General features: G+C 26.2%; 1 protein-coding gene and 1 long non-coding RNA gene across 3 annotated transcripts in view; one reads left to right on the plus strand and one right to left on the minus strand.

Annotated features, from left to right (window-relative positions):
* Positions 1–222: 222 nt before the first annotated feature.
* LOC107443761 (proton channel OtopLc) overlaps positions 223–17080 on the plus strand; it is a 29072-nt gene continuing 12214 nt past the window's right edge. The window contains exons 1-5 of one of the 2 annotated variants that reach the window (XM_016057725.3): positions 223–399; positions 4866–5057; positions 8380–8500; positions 12262–12454; positions 14542–14696. In XM_016057725.3, the coding sequence (XP_015913211.1) occupies positions 359–399; positions 4866–5057; positions 8380–8500; positions 12262–12454; positions 14542–14696 (702 nt within the window). In that variant the 5' untranslated portion in view covers positions 223–358. Of the gene's footprint in view, positions 400–875; positions 1023–4865; positions 5058–8379; positions 8501–12261; positions 12455–14541; positions 14697–17080 lie in introns of those variants that run through there. The other variant, XM_016057726.3, reaches the window with a different exon arrangement.
* The window catches only part of LOC139427066 (uncharacterized), a 78021-nt gene continuing 77387 nt past the window's right edge, over positions 16447–17080 (minus strand). Inside the window, exon 3 of the long non-coding RNA XR_011638227.1 lies at positions 16447–16672. This is a non-coding gene — a long non-coding RNA (uncharacterized lncRNA). The remainder of the gene's footprint in view (positions 16673–17080) is intronic.

The raw sequence follows: 17080 nt of genomic DNA on the forward strand, positions 1-17080 counted from the left end.
AGTAAGCAGCGGTAAACTTTCAGAAGACGTGAAGGTACAGATCTCGAGATTTGCTTTTGTTTACATCCATCCATTGGTCGTTACAGGCAACTGATTGATCATTGATGAATTTTCAGTTTGCTAAGAAAAGGAAGTGACGTCAATTTAAACATCTCCATTTAATGGACTATGCTATCTGCTAAGCTGCAAGTTAATATTTTAAACAAGCTTGATTGAACTGAAGTTTGAAGAAAACCAAAACCGCAAGAGAATAGTGTTTTTGTTTGTGTTTATTCTCCTAAGAATTTTTATAGTATTGACAGATTAATTTTCTATAATTATCAAATCGAGAAAAGTGCTCATGATGTTTTCTTAGTTGATGAGTTTCTTTAAGTGTTTTTTTTTTTTATCTTCAACCATGTAAATTTAATAATTTATCATTCTTTATATAACTTGTCTCTCAGTTTACTAATTTTATATTATGCATACCAGTAATATTTATTTTGATTTGTATTCTTGCATTGATAATTCCGACTTACGGTTTTTTACTTACTGACTGAGGAATTTATTGATAAATGTGTACATGTTTAAAAAAAAGTTGTTAAAAATGTAGCTAAGTTAATCAAGTAACTTCAAATTTGTTAATATATTTTATTAATTTGTTTAACTTAATGTCGAATTTTGATTGATGTTTTAAATGTAATTTAATAATAAGAGTTACCTTACAATCATTTTATTATTTATATTTATGTATTACTTGTAATAATGACATTAACTTTTAATAATAGATGCTAGAATTCAACGAAATTAGAACTTCTAAATAATGCTTATTTTGTAAACTTTTATGATATATTTATCGAAGAAAAATAAATCTTCGTAGCTGTATTTCTTAGTTATTTACCTTCTTCACCAAAACATGGACTCTATTTCCCCAAACTGCACTACTTAACCTTTTTACGTTTGCACCAGAAAATGAATAAATTAGGTGACATGGAGCTTTTGCAGCCCGCTCCAAGTTGTTCTGAGGATGAAACTTAATTCAGGTTGAAACTTTTAAGCTGTTTTCATCTTTAAAGAAAAATAGAAATTTTTCTTCCTTCTCTCTTTGTTATAAATAAACGATTTTTTTATAGAATTAAAATGTTTTCGAAACAAATTTTTCATTTTAATACGAAATATATTCTAACACTGCACCAACAATAAAAAGGTTTTGATAAGGCTACTATATAAATAACTTGAATTCCTTAAGGATACAAATGTTATTGTAAAAAAATAATGAGAGAGCCATTAAAAAATATTAATTTAAAATACGTGAAGAAAAATGAAAGTTGTATGAAACTAAATTTATTCCTTTCTTATTAAAGGAAACAATGTTTTCTGACAGAAAGTAAGAAATTATAATTAACATGGTAGACCTGAATGACATTTTGAATTATGTCTGCAAAAATTTAATTACCAGCAAATTCATTGAATTATCAGCAAAATATGAATTTCATATTTTGCTGGTTTTTCATTTGACATTCCATAGAATGACTGGGAAATGTCTAAAATAAAAATTGAATTATACACAGCTCTCCCTAGGAATAAAAGAGGATAGTGGATACTCACCACTGTTAAAATTTATCAAAATATGTAATATTACGTAATAACTGAGTTTAATCTGCAATTTTTAGATTACCTTCTTATAATGTTTTATGTGTATATTTCTCAAAGTAATTCTCATTCATTATCAAAATAACAGAAAAATTTGGAGCTTTTGAAAAATAATTGAAGACAAGCTAAAAGACAATCTATGTGTATAAATTTTGTTGAAAAAAGTACGCTATAAAAATTATTAATTGATGAACAACTTTAAAGCATTTTCTGTAATTTAAGCTAAAAATTATGAGAAAATAAAAATTTAAAGGAGCATTTTTAAGTAAAACGAATTTATTTAAAATATATAATGGTAAAATTTAAAACCACTAAAAAATTCGTTAATATCTCCCTCCCCAATTAAAAAAATAACTAGACAACATAAGGAAAATCTTACTAAAATGAAGGAATCAAACTAAAGTTAAATAATAATCAGTCACTAAATAAATCAGAAGTGACTTTTCATCAAAACAAATTAATAATAAATGAAAGTTAAGAAATCAACCTTTTCCTGAAAAAATAAAGTAACAGTGTTTTTATGGGATGACAGTTTATTTTTACAAAAGAGCAATGAGGACGCATTTATAGTGATCAAGGGTAAGTGGGACGGATCGCCCTTCTAAAAACGTTAAGGGAGAACACTGCTTCATACACTTCCCATAGTTTTAGGCATTGTATACAATATCCTAGGTATTCTATAGATTGCCAGATTTCAAACTTACCTGGTAATGTACATAATAACTTGAAGTTTAAAATTATTAATTCAGTATACTAATTACAATTTAGCTGTCAAAAGTTCTATGAGAGTGAATAGAATTTCTGATATAAAACATAGATTTCTAAACTTTTCGAAGTTATGGTACCGTTACTCATATATTTGTCTGCAGTGCATTAATAATTACAGTTGATAAGCAACCATAATAAAGGGAGAGATGGCAGGGACAACAGGCATGGGGCCCTGGCTGTTGGTGCATTCTTTGAAACTCATGAAATGCTTCTATTTCATTGCATATTAGTTTTTCTTCATAAATATTTAAATATCTTGACAATGTTTAATAATTTTATTGAACGAAGTCTTTACATTTAATACATATTAATAAATACTGTCAAACCCCGCTATAGTGAACACGGTTTATAGTGAACTCCCGGATATTGTGAACGAAATTTTCAGTCCCGTGCCTTGCTATACACGTATAATGTTATTTTTTGTGGATATAGTGAACCAAAAAAGTGATGAAGTTGGATATAATGAACTTTTTTCTGTCTTCGACTGATTTTTTTCTTCATTTTTTTGCAATAATTTTAAAATTTCTACTTCAAAATAAATACATATACCGATTTTTAAGACCATCTATAGAGGGGAATGTAGCGATAAGCATTTTTTCTTGTTTGCTTCTTTTATCTCACTTTCCCATCCCTAAATGAACCAAGCAGATATTTCTAACTCAGGCAGATGATACACCTGTAAGGTGTCAGTGGGATCAATATACATTTTCTGTCAGAGGGAATGAGTAATTATTAATTATTAGTCAAAGGGTTGGACACTGATCTATGTAGATAAGGCCCTTATTTCATCTCCTTTTTGCTCTCAGTTCAGTTAAAAAAAAGCCTGTAGACAAGTGTCTCAAATTTAACTATGGCAAGCAGTAAACATAAAGCGTTCTCCATTGATGTTAAAATGGGCATAATCAGAAAAATTGAAAATGGATGTAATCAAGCTGATATTTACGGAGAATATAAACTATTCAAATCTACAGTTTGTAATATATGAAAAAAAAAGGCAATTAACAATTTCTACTCATGAAAAAAATTTAGGTGACAGAAAAAAGTTGAGAAAAGCAGATCACAAGGATGTTGAAGAAGCATTACTGAAGTGGTTCAGCATTCGAAGAGGCCAAAATCTTCCAGTATCTGGGCATATGTTGACGAATTTGCTGTGCCATTTTGTGAGACTACTTTTATGTGATCGAATGGCAGATTAGACAGGTTTATAAAGCTGAATAACAGAAACTCAGGATCTGAGATTCGGGAAGTGTTTCCATATCTGATGTTGAGGATTGCTCATCAGCTAAAGATTACTAATTTTTTTTTTGTACGTAAGAAGAAGAGTAATAAAAAATAACACATTTTTTGCTTCTATATAATATTTTTCAGTCATTTATTTGAATAATGTGTAATAAAAGCGAGGAGTTTGGGAACCATTAGTTAAATTGCCTGAGTAACGGATATACTGAACTCCCGGTTATAGTGAACCGAAATTTCGGTCCCCTGAAAGTTCACTATATTTGTGACTGTATATAAATCAGCAAACATTTAGTTTTTAGCTAAAATAAGTACGAGAAAATATTGATTAATACTTTAATATATAATTAAAAAATTTTATTCCAACAATCAAAGTAAAGAACATAGTTTGAAAAGTATTTTTGAAAAAGCTTACAAAATATGAAAATTGGAATTTTCATATTTTTGGGAAAAGGCCTGTAAAAAATTTATCCTAGACCCTGTAAATTCTTTGTTCACTCTTGATAATAAGTATTTATAATATTAGGAAATATATCAATTATCTTTCATACTCAAAACAATTATAAATTCTTTTAATCCCAAGAACGATCTTCATGCTCGTTGCATAATTTTTCAAATCAAGGAATAAAGCTCAACATAGCTACTTGCACTGTTTTTTTAAAGCAATATTTTCATCTCTCTTTCGAGCAACCGTTAAAGATTCTGCATTTTTCTCTGAGTTTAGAGCAACAGCTAAATCCTAGCTTCTTACAGGTATAAAGTCCAAAATGAGCAAAACTGTACTTTCATTTTTAATAGATTTCCAAAATTCTATCAAATCAATATAAATAAATTTAGTTTTGAAATTTTTCTTACAACTATTATGCGTATAAAATTTGCTTCAGATAGGGACTACTTTAGTTTGGGAGTGAAGAAACTATTTTTCGACTTGTTATTAAAAGCTATTTGCTAAAAGTTAGATTAGTGATTTTGAAATCCAAAATCTCACTTTTCAAATCAAAATCTTTTAATCTCACTTTTCACTACTGTGCTGCAAGAGATATTTCTCTGCTAAGAATTGGGTAAAATTGCAGACATTTCAACAACGGTTGAGAAATTAGTATTTGTAAATGCATTAAAATAATTATTTAATGTATAATAATTGTAATTTATGTATTTTTTATTTTACAAATAAATCATGTAAATTATATATATATATATATTTTAATAATTTGCTTTTTTGACTGTAGAATAAATTCAAAAATGTATTCTGGCAAAGTTGAACTTGGTGATCTACCTCCCAGTATTGATATTAAGGATGAAAGTGTCTGCTGCATAAAACTAAATGGATTAAAAGAGAATGAACCATGCCACTTTAATTTGTCTGATGAGGCTACAAATCCGGAAACATCAGATGATCATGAAACTGTTCACTCATCTTTGTAAGTAACTTTATAAACTTTAAATTGTTAAGATTAATCATTATAAAAAAAGTGTTTAGCAATCATGGAAATTGGCTTTGAGTCATTCACAGAATATTATATTACCTGGTTATATTACCTATGTCTGTATTACCTGATATTACCTGATTATAGTATATCCTATGTTTAAATTATTGTACCTTTTGTGTAGGAGGTGTTGCTTAGGTGGGTAAAACTAGGACATGGCATTTTGGCATTTCTAACAGGTTTTGTGCCATGTATAAAGTATTCTTAGTTTTTAAAATCGGATTGTTGGATAAAGACATAACCATCTGTCAAACATGACTGAATAGTACAAAAAGCTAAGCTACTGGTGAAAATATAGGATAAGTGTATTCAGTGTTTCATGTGTACAGGATTGACCCAGGAAACCTCTGGCCAGGAAGAAAAGCATCCTCAAAATTTCATGTTTTGTTCTTAAATCTGATCAGCTAACTCAGTTTACTAAAAGTTAAAAAAATGTTTTATTTAAACTTACTTGTGTTCCTGAATCTATAAATCCCTCTAAGATAATCAATGTAGGAAGGTAATTTTACTTGTGTAATGTTATGAATAAATATTTCAGTTTAAAAAATGAGTATTTATTTGTTAATCTATATTTATATGTACTTGGTGATATCATTACAGGTTGGCTATAACCAGGTACTGGTATAATTTCAAAAAATATTAATTTACTTTACAGAATATGATTCTTTTCACATGAAATATTGTTCTTGAAACTAAAGGGCTAATATGTCATTGAATTATATATATATATATATATATAGCTGCTTAGGTAAATTAGAAGAAACTGAAGATTTCTGTTCAATTTTCTCCAATATCCATTGACAGATTTAAAAAAAGACTTGTTGTGGAATATCCTACACAGTATTACTATTTATCTGCTATAATTTGCAATTTGATTTTCTTTCATTTTTCATAAATGTATTTAGTTTTTGGATTTTTCAAAAATATTTTGTTGCTTTGAAGCTTTTATGCACTTAATATAATTTTTGCATTTTAAAATTTTTGTATTATTTAATTTTTTTTCTTATTAAGGTAATCTAGCAGTCACACTTTTTTTTAGAATTATTAAAAGTTGTGAAAGTAAATGATCAACTTCTTATTTTTAATCGAAAGTAGGCAAAATTTGCTACAAATATTGTTTTATATTTATATATACATACACACTAGCGTGCAAAAGTTTTTGGTCAACGCGTGAAGGACATTTTAACCTTTCTATGCGTTTTTTTTTTTTTTTTTGTAGAAATGATTTACGTTTTATTTAGTCTAGCCAACATATATATATTACACTTGATTTCCGAATTTTTACTTTTCTGGCAATTTAATGGAAAATTTTATCTTCTTTGAATTAAATTTGTTTAAATCTTTGAACTCAGTTCAGTTGAATATTTGTTTTTTTAATATAATTCGAGTTTTGTAAGAACTAATTCTTCAAAAATGAATGTCAATAATAAATTAAAGTTAAAATCATGATTTCCGTAAATAAATATGCAAAACTTATGCTTATTTGTTAAAATTGTATCCTTCAATTATATTTTCATCCAATACTTAGATGTAAAAGAAATCGCTTCACGAAAAACAAATACCTGACTAATATGAAAATTGCATTTGATTTAAAGTGACTTTCAAAGAGCTAACTTTGTTTTCTGATTGATAAGCATATAATGTTTAGGAATAAATTATACATTATTTATTACATTTCCAATCAACCATTTATAATATTGAGTTTGACCAAAGACTTTGCAAGTGTGGGTATATATATATATAGCATAATAAACAAAAACAAAAAAACATGAAGAAAATTAAGAAAAACAATAACTTTTATTTATTGCACATAACTGCAAGTAAATAGAACTCATAAAATAAGTTCAAAATGTAGAGAAAACAAGGGAAAAATTACAGAACAATGAAAAAAGGGAAGAAAGAAAAAGAAAAATAATAATAAAAATAACAAAAAACCGGAAAAAAAGGACAAAAAATTAAAATATTTTAAAAAATCCGGAATATAAAAGATATAATCTTTTCATCAGCTCACAGGATTATATCCGCTAAAAAGAGTGCTTTCTAATATTGCATCAATATAGCCAAAGCAAAATATATCAATACAATAGTGTGAGAAGCACTCAAGAAATTCTACAAAAGAATTACAAGAAATAAAATAGAACACAAGAAATAAAAATATCACGTAAAAACAGAAAATGAAATATAAGGAAAAAACAGAATAAAACATGAAATGAAATCTATAAAGCGAGCAGCGAATTCAAATGAACTTACGTGAGCGGGAAATTTTTCAAGAATGATTTAAAATATTTTCGTAACGAAATTGCCAGATTGCAAAAAAATGAAAACAAAAGCGTAAATTGAGCTAAGCGTAACCAAGGGAGTTTTGTATTAAAGTGCATTCTTGCTGCATTACAGAAGTGTGTTTAATTTGTTAGTTACCAAGAATGGTCCTGAAAATGGATGGTATTATACCTTGGTATAATACCAAGGTATAATATTACGTAGCGCACATCCATTTTTTTTCTGGTTTTTTGTTATTTTTATTATTATTATTCTTTTTTCCCCCATTTTTCCTTATTCTGTAATTTTCCCCTTGTTTTCTCTACATTTTGAACTTATATATATATATATAAACACTGCTACTTTGATAACTCATGTACAAAATTTATAGGTTAATCAATTTTTTATAGGTCTTATCAATAACGGAATATGATCAATTCTAAACCATTTGTTTAATATTAAAATAAGGTATGTAAGTAATGCCTGCGCATTTTAGACTCAAGAACAAAAATTAAAAAGTACGAAAAATTTAATTGTATCTACTCACTCACTCTATTCAAGAATGAACATAGTGAAGCTTATAGTTCAATGAATTTTTAACTGATTACGTGTTGGTACAGTAAACAGTACAGTAATTACCATCTCTAAATAACAGTAACCTCCAAAGAATGACCATATGTTTTATGGTACCAAATGTCTTCTATAAAATTTACATTATGCAAAGCCTCTGAACAGTGAACCATCTTTTAATCCCAGTCACAGCCCTGTAACGGACTGTTGTTCGAAGGTTTTACTGTATAGTAAATTTTAAATTCATGCAATATTGTTGAGTTGCATAAAACAAACTTAAAAATGTGTTTTATTTTATTATTTTTTTAAAATTTATTTATTTATTTTTGAAATGAAGAATACATATTTTTACGTGATTTTCTTTGTCCTACTCTGATATTTTATATATTGGAAAATTAATTTTTATTGTTTGTGAATTGTTTTACAGCTCAAGTGATAATATATTGCATACTTTAAGTGGATTTTATGCTACATTACTTGTTGTGGTTACTTCAATTGCTATATTTTCTGAATTGCTTCATGAACGTCTTGCATTGTTTTATATTCATGTGAGTAGTTTTTTTTTAAAATTACACTTTAGCTAAAATGGTATGTATCTGCATATCTTTGAATCTTTTTTTTCATTCAATTACATGGAGAAAAGCTGCTTTGCTCTTTCAAGAAAGCATCCAGGGGCAATCCCTTTATACTTTCCTGAAGAGCAAATGAGCTTTTAAAGTTGTGAATCAACAGTAGAATAGTCGAAGTAGTTTTTTCAAATAAGAGGAAGTGGGTGATATGAACCGTATTGTACAGTAGAGAACCAATTAACCGGGATGCTCGGGACCATCGCTATCCCGGATGTCTGAATTTTCTGGATTGGCCAAAAGTGCCGTTATTCAATGTTTTATCAAACCTAAATTACAAGGCAAAAGTTAAACATATTTAAAAATCGGGAAAAAACAAATAGATCTCTTAAATTAAAAAAAAATGGTAGAAAAATAACATTTAAAAGGATAAAAACATTTGCAAATTTAATGATCTTCATGGTCAATGATCTAATGATCTTCAAGGTCAGGGGAAGAATTGAAGTTCCTCTGGGCAAGTGAGGAGAAGAATTCCCCCCTTTCTCTCTACTCAACTTTAAAGATGAGTCAAATTTCTGCTTTTTTTATAATCCTTATAGTACTTTAAAATAGCGGGAAAAGCAAGCAAAATTCTTCCCGGTTATTTGGATACGGGATAAATGGTTCTCTACTGTACTTAGAATTTTAATTTTAAATTGAGCCTGAATAATTCAAAATGTTATTCAATTCAAATTTTTATTTACTCCTCACGGTGGAAAGAATTATCAAGTTACAAGCAACAAAACCACTGAGACTGTTACTCATTTTCATAATTTGTTATTTTTAGAGGGTAATAAAGTTAATTAAATTTTTGAAGAATGTGTGAATTTACTTATAATTGTTTTGCTTATTATACTATGTCTGGGTTGCAAAAAGAGTCAGGCTTTTTAAATTTCTAAGGTTGGCAGGACTGAACTTAAGCTTAGATTTTAGAAGTTGATATATAATTAATTTCTCATTTTTATGGTAAGCTGAACTATGAATCAAAGTATGTTTCTTTAAAGATTTTTAAAAAATTTTTCGTGTATTTATTTATTACTTTTTTTACCTAGACCAAGAAAATGAATTAATTTACAAAGAATTATCTTTAACTTGTGATTCCTTTCATTAAATTTGATAGGTCTGATGACATATATCTTGTGCATGAAACATTAAAATGTTCAAAACCTAAACATTTTATGAATACTGTTTTTTGAGTATATTGTTTATTATTCTAATGCAGTTAATTTTGATAATTTTTATTTTTTACTCTTCAACTTAATTCATTTTATCTCATTTATTATCATTTAAATTGACTTATTTGCCATCTACTCTAAGTATTTCACAACTAAGCAATGTAAGAATTATTTTAAATAATTTTAGTATAATTAATTTTAGTACTCATGTTTCTTTTTATAATTTATTTCAAATATATTTATTTATTCTTTAAAATATACTTGAATATTAGAATTATGCTGCAGAATAAATGCTGCCCAAATTAAATCTTGCTTTATTTAAGTATGCCAAAAATTGTGGTGCATATACCTGTAATGTGTGCAAAGTTACACTGTTTGTTTAAATAAAAAAGAAAGACTAGTAATTTACTTTTTTATTTACAATCAGTTGTATTCAATGAATCTGAAATAAGTATTTTTTTTCAATGTTTTCTTTTTTTACACTTAGTTTATTTAATTAAAATATTTATTTTAAATTACTGTTTTCTGAGTAGTTGGATTTGATGTTTCTGAGACTATTTTTTGAATACATGACACACTTATTAAGAACTGACTTGTCAACATACAAGCTATTCCTGATTTAAAAATTTTTACTATCTACTTCTTTTTTTACAGGCAGTTTGATTTAAATTCAAGCAAATCACCATTTAAATATACTTATTATTTATGAATATAACTAAGTAAATATAGTCATAGTTTATTGTATACTTAGTACAGTGATAAAAATGAAAGTACAGTGTGTTTCATGATACAGTCATCCCCACTTATTGCATATCAGATAATCAAATAATCAGTTTATATGAATGAAATTTAGTGGAACCAAATTATTTTATAAGAAACCAATGTTAAATCTCCTCATTTAAATAATTATTTATAGTTACCAGTCTTTGTTTAATTGCATAAAGAAGTGAAAAGAAAAATTCTTTAAAAAATGTTTCATCAGCCAAAATGGAAGATGGGAATTAGAGATGAGCTAAGAAGAGGAGAATAAGAGATGAGTTAAGAAGATAAGAATACAATAGGTGCTACTTCAATGGGGACTTTCTATTGAAGTGAATGTTAATAATATAATAGGGAATCCATTTCCTGCTTTAGATAAGTTTCAGGGAGGTTCTTTAAAAATTAATCAAATCTTGTTAGCAATTATATATTAAACCAAGAAGAGTTTACCTCTCTTTGATACACTTCATTTAGAATGTAGGAAGGTAAGAAACAGAGAAATGATCAGTTAAATGTGGGTAAACAGTCTTCAGTTAGCATTCTTTGGAGGGAAATAATAGTATACTTTTCATTAGTAGAGTACTGATTTATTTTTATGTAAACTTACATGTCATTTATATTTTGCGATTCTGACACTTAATAATTATAATTGTTTATTGATCATTAAAATGTCTTTATTCACTCAAAACTTAAAAACTTATGACTTTATTACTGACTATGTATTGCATACATTTTAAAATAAAATTTCGAAGAAAAATAGTATTTGAGATTGACTAATACACTCCCCTTATAATTCAATGACCTACTTATTGTAATACACTCGGTTAAAAGCAATAATTTTCTTTTAAGCTGGGCTGACTGCCCTTTAATTTTTTGCACTGTTGTGTAGCTTGTACAGTGATTTACTGAAAATGCTAACATTTAGTTAATTGGGAATTACTGCCTATATGTAATTAATTAGTTTAAATTAGTTTACAATTTTATTATTTTTGGTTAGTTGACAATTTTTTGTGTGCTATGGAGGAAAAACATTGAAATGTGAATTTCTTACATCATCCTGAGTTAACTTCATGTATTTAGACACCAAAGGGAATCAATATTTATTAATTATTCTTTGAATTTTGCATTTATCTAATTTATATAGTCATCTCTTAACCTTTTTATATTAGAGCAAGGTAAAAATTCAAAATAAAAAGATTCATAGAACTGAATTTTCTTCATTATTATTATTTGTTTTGCTTATTATTATTCAAATTGTATCTATGAGATACTTCTTAATTAATCACAAAAGTTTTTAGGTGTATTTCTGAAACTATTCACAATTTTTCCATGTTAGCTGATTAAAATTAATTTTTGATGTAACCTTGTCAAAAATTTTTTCATTATTTATTTTTTGTTTTTGTCTGATAGGTTAAAGCTGAAACAATTTTTTGCTTTTGAATCTTTTACCAAAACAAAATAGTAGTATTTTGTCATTGTTAATAAAATAAATTTTGCTTTACTCTATATATTTTTAAAATATGCCTTCTGTTGAAAATCCAGGTAAACAGGGTCGCTGAAAGCTTAGATCAATATAAATTTCTTTTTAAATCTTCAAAGCATTAAGTACAGGAATTTTCTTCCAATTCTCTTATTTCCTATTGAATGACATGGGGAAAAGTATGTTTGTTGAACAAGTTAATATTTATTATTAAATGTTATATAATGTTCAGTTTTGCTTAGTACATTCATTTTATTTTTATGTTTTTATAATTCATATGTATATTGCAGGATTATCTTTTTCTCTATCTTCTAAGTATTGGGATACTTCTGCTTATTGGAGCATTTGCTAACAAACTTCATGAGAAATGTTTTCGTGTAAACATAAGAGATTTAGTGAAAATGCCTCAATACTTGTCTAAAAAGTTAGTAGGAGAAGTTAAAAAATCAAATATTGATCAATGTTTTAAAGTTGGGATTTATAGTAAGTATTAAAATGTTTGTACAATTTTAAAAAAATAATAATTATGTTATGATTATTTAAAATCAGTAGTTTTTTGTAATATTTTGTGATAAAATTTAATGTTCGGTAAAAATTTCTGCAGACTTTTGAATTTATATATTGTGAAACTTTAATACAGATTTTTTATTTTTATTTTATAAGTTTCTTTTCACTATTTTGTTATTCTTTTTACAGAAATTCTTATTTCTTTGTATGTGACTATTTGCCACAAATTTTTATTTATACAGTAATGTATCCTTAAGATGAACTTAATAAAATAAAAAAGCATATGTTAGTTTAATTTCCCATTTTTTTTTTGTCAATCTTCTCCTAAAAAACATTACAGTGACCACCATTTATTAAAATCACTTTCACTCTGAAATCATTTGATTTTATAAATAGTTAAACTTTATAAATATACCAAAAGCTAAATTACTAAATTTATATTTCATGTTAACTACTTCAATTCCATTTGGCATACAGTTTCATTAAACATGAGCAGTATTTAACAGAAAAGTCTTAAAATATTTACGTGAATATAAATTAGCAGAATTTGAAATTAAAGAATCAGCATCATTTTAAAGTTTATAAAAGTTCTTATGATTTTCAATATTATCTACCTCAAGGTTCATAAAAATTTTATTACATTTTGAATTCACTTATTGCACTCAAATTTTGCTATTTAGATATGGTGCTAGCAAACAAATGTAAAAGTATATCAACCTGCAACCTTTATTCATAGTTGAACTATAATGGATCATGAACAGGTAAAAAGTTTAAAATTAATCATAATTCATAAATATTCTAGCTCCATTTTTGTTAATTTTATAAAATCATCTGCATAATGGATATTTGTTAGTTGTATGGCTTATTTCATTGAATATGTAAGAAATTTAATTTATTCTTTAGTTTTTGTTTCTTGCATTTGCATTCTTTTTCCACCCTGTTTTGGCTGGTTCAATCTTTCTTAACTGTTATAGTCAATGAGTGAGTAATGATCACTGACATTGAATGTTCATGGGCATTCAATAAGAAGTTCTCTTTTGGATTCTTTCGAACTACCCCTTCCTTTTTCATTATTTATTTACTAATTTAACCCTTTGATTTGATCAAGAAGTGTGATCTACACCTGTAGCTTTGTTTCTTTTGTTCTTGGTTGGCAAACAGACTTTATCCACAACATATCTTTCTACACATGATAGAAAGTAAATTCTAAGCATTCATATGAGAAAAAGTATGCATTTTTTACTGTTGAAAACAAATCTTTACCGAAACAATTTCTCTACCTTTATAAAATGGCAATCATGATTTTATTAAAGAATAGTTTCTGTATGTTTTTATAATGTGAGTGATGTGAATAGTACTGTAGAAATCTGTTCTTGCAGATTTCAAAAAATTGCGATTTTATAATCTAGTGATTTTATTAATGGTGGTCACTGTATCACTAGTATTAGAAATTGGAAATATCTCAAAACTAATATATGTATTATGTTTTTTATTTATTTTTAAATTTACTTGTGTTAAAATATTATTGCATTTATTAAAAAGGTGTAAAAAATCTATGTTTTCAAAGCTTATAATTTCAAATTTCTGTGAGTGTAAAGTTTGAGTGTTGTATGTTTTCATTGCAACCCCATTAATTTTAATAATCGTTGGTATTTCTGATGAAAATTTCATTAAAAATGGTGCAAATCAAATTGAAGATGCATTTTAAGTTGTTTCTTTTAAACAGAATTCTTATTTTTACTTATTTGAAGAGTAATATGTTCTTATTGAGATTATTTATTATTTCTTTTCAATAAATATGAACAAGTTCTAATTTATATATCTTGGATGCCATGAACTATAAAAATTAAAATAGCTTACAGTTCATGAAAGTGATAAATAAAATAATTTTTTGATAAAATTATTTTGTTGTTTATGTTTACTTAAAATAAAGTGAAGTTTTATTTTTAGTTTTTTATTATTTTTTAAAATTTTTTATTATTATTTTTTTAAGTAAATAATAGTGCACTAAGCTTCTCCTGTCATTCTTTTTTTATTTATTTATTTATTTATTTTCTTTTTAGTGTTTGGCTTAGTGGTGCTTATTTCAAATGGATTAGAGGCGCTAACTATATTTATGTCTCCTATTACTTGTTTATACCTGGCTAGCACAACTCAAACTATTTTGCGTTTTATTTTTAATGGCCTTCAGATAGCATTTTTTCTATTAAACTCAAAAGTAAGTCATTATAATTTTTCTCAGCTTTCTATTTTAATTCTATACTAGTTATAAAATATAGTCAATTTGTTATAACTATTTACTGAACTATAGCTATTTACTGAAATATTAATGTAGCTTAATTTTTTTTTATGAGCCTGACCTTTTTATCTTTTATTTGATCCAAAGAGGTAACAACTTCTTGTTCTTTCTTTTTGTAATCTATTTACAATAGACTTAACTGTTCAAACCAGGTTGAGTCAGTATGGGAGAAAGAAATATTACCCATGAAACCGTTGTGTTCTTTTGCCCATATTGGTTTCATTGTCCTCATCAATACTGCAAATGTATTCCAGAGGATTGCATTTTAAGTCCACCAAATTCTGGATGAACTTCTTTGTCTTTATCATTTTCTCTAGAGTTTGTATGAAATTATTTCTTATCATGGAAAAAGTCTTAGCAAAAGATAAAAAACTTTTTCTTTTCCAGATTAAATTATTTCATTAAAACTTTCCTTAGCAGTTAAATAATTCTTCTATTAAATTATTCTATTAATGATGTGAACAGAAATTTTACCATGAAAGAGAAAGATATAGCGTTAAAGTATGAATTCCACCGAATACTGTTTCTACCATGGTAAAAGAAAAAGAAATATTTTTAAATGATATTAATTCATGAAGTCTCTGACAAAAAGGATTATTACTATTGTTTTAAAGGAAAAAACTGAAGTTGACCGTCAAGTAATAACAATAAAGTCAGAAACTAAGATTTCCCTTAAGTCATATTTTTTGTTGCTTCTATTAGGTTTAAGTTATCAGAAACTGACATTTTGACTTTTAAATCATGGTGAAGAATTACTAATTTCATTCTTTATTAGTGTGATTTTTTTATTAAATATAACTTTGATAATTGCATGCTCACTGAAATATTTAAACCAAAAAAGTAGATTTAGTCCTCTTATACTACCAAATATTGAAGAATTTTGATTATTCTGTCCCCTAAAGAAAACTATACATTTTTTCTTTTTGTAAACTAAAATGAAATTATGTAAACGGGAACCACCCTAATCAATTTCGTAAACTATTACTAGTTATTAATAAAAAATATGAATACTAGTAAAAATTATTCTGTCTTTATTTATAAAAGATAATGAATCTTAGTTTTAACAGGTTCTGTAATAAGTGCAATGAAATGTTATTTTTGAGGGATTTGCATTATTAAAATTGTTTGTCTTTTTAAAAATGAATTGACAAAAATCAAAAGCTTAGGGTAACAATGATAAATCACACTTTTAAGTTATCTAGGACAGCCTTTTCTAGGAGAGAAAATTCTATGATTTCTAAGATAAGCAATAAGATTTTTCTGTGTATTGTGCTGTTATCTTATGAAAATTTTGAAAACTTGTAACTACATGGGAACAATATTAAGGAACAGTTTGATGTAAAAATGTAGTCTTTGGAGAAATATGTTAATATTATATTAATTCTTTTATTTTAATAATAAAAAATATGTACACATAATGTTTTATTATTAAAATAAAAGAATGAAACTTTGAATCAGTTTTATTCGTTTTGTAAATAGTTTATTTGGAATGAGAAACAAAGCTTAATTAATAAATTTTCTACCATTTTTTGACCTTATATACTACTAAAACATTTAAAAAGAAATACTAACAAGAGCCTTCTTTAGCATTTTTTTAAACCTTTACTCATAAACTATAAAATTTCATTTTAGTTATATTATTAGAAACTGATAAAATTTATTTGTTTGAACAATGAGAAATAATTTAAATAAAATATATATCATAGAAAGTGTCTTGAAAAAAATATTGTTATTTTAAGAATAAAAACATTAAAATGATTAGGATGCTTTCATAATAATCAAGACACTTATAGTGTTGACTTCTGAAATATGGAGCTGAGCTGCAGTTTTATATGTTTCTTCTCTTCTCTGCCTAGATCTGTTTTCAAACTGTGTTGCGTAGTATACAAGCTGGGCTGCAATAAATAAATAAAATAAAAGGTTAAAGAAAATTCAAAGAATTATAATTGAAAGCAAAATCTACAAATTTATAACACTGATAAAAAAAAGTTGATTCTTAACATGTTTTAATGCTAAGCACTATTACATTTTTGCCATCAAAAACTGGTTAAAAATCTGAAATTGTAGTTACAGAAGTTATAATGCATAATGCAGTTTCATTTATGACCTAAAAGTGAGTAATATTTTTTCTTTAAAAATCCAATTTGCTTGAAAGTTTTTGCAATTTTAAGTACATTTTTAAAAATTCTTTTTTTTTTTTTTTTTTTTTTTTTTTTTTTTTTTTTTTTTTTTTTTTTTNTTTTTTTTTTTTTTTTTTTTGCTTTATATGATGATAATTAGTATTCAGTTGTAGAAAAAATATA

The sequence above is a fragment of the Parasteatoda tepidariorum genome, chromosome X1, assembly GCF_043381705.1.
Source record: "Parasteatoda tepidariorum isolate YZ-2023 chromosome X1, CAS_Ptep_4.0, whole genome shotgun sequence".
In the NCBI taxonomy this organism is placed as follows: domain Eukaryota; kingdom Metazoa; phylum Arthropoda; class Arachnida; order Araneae; family Theridiidae; genus Parasteatoda; species Parasteatoda tepidariorum.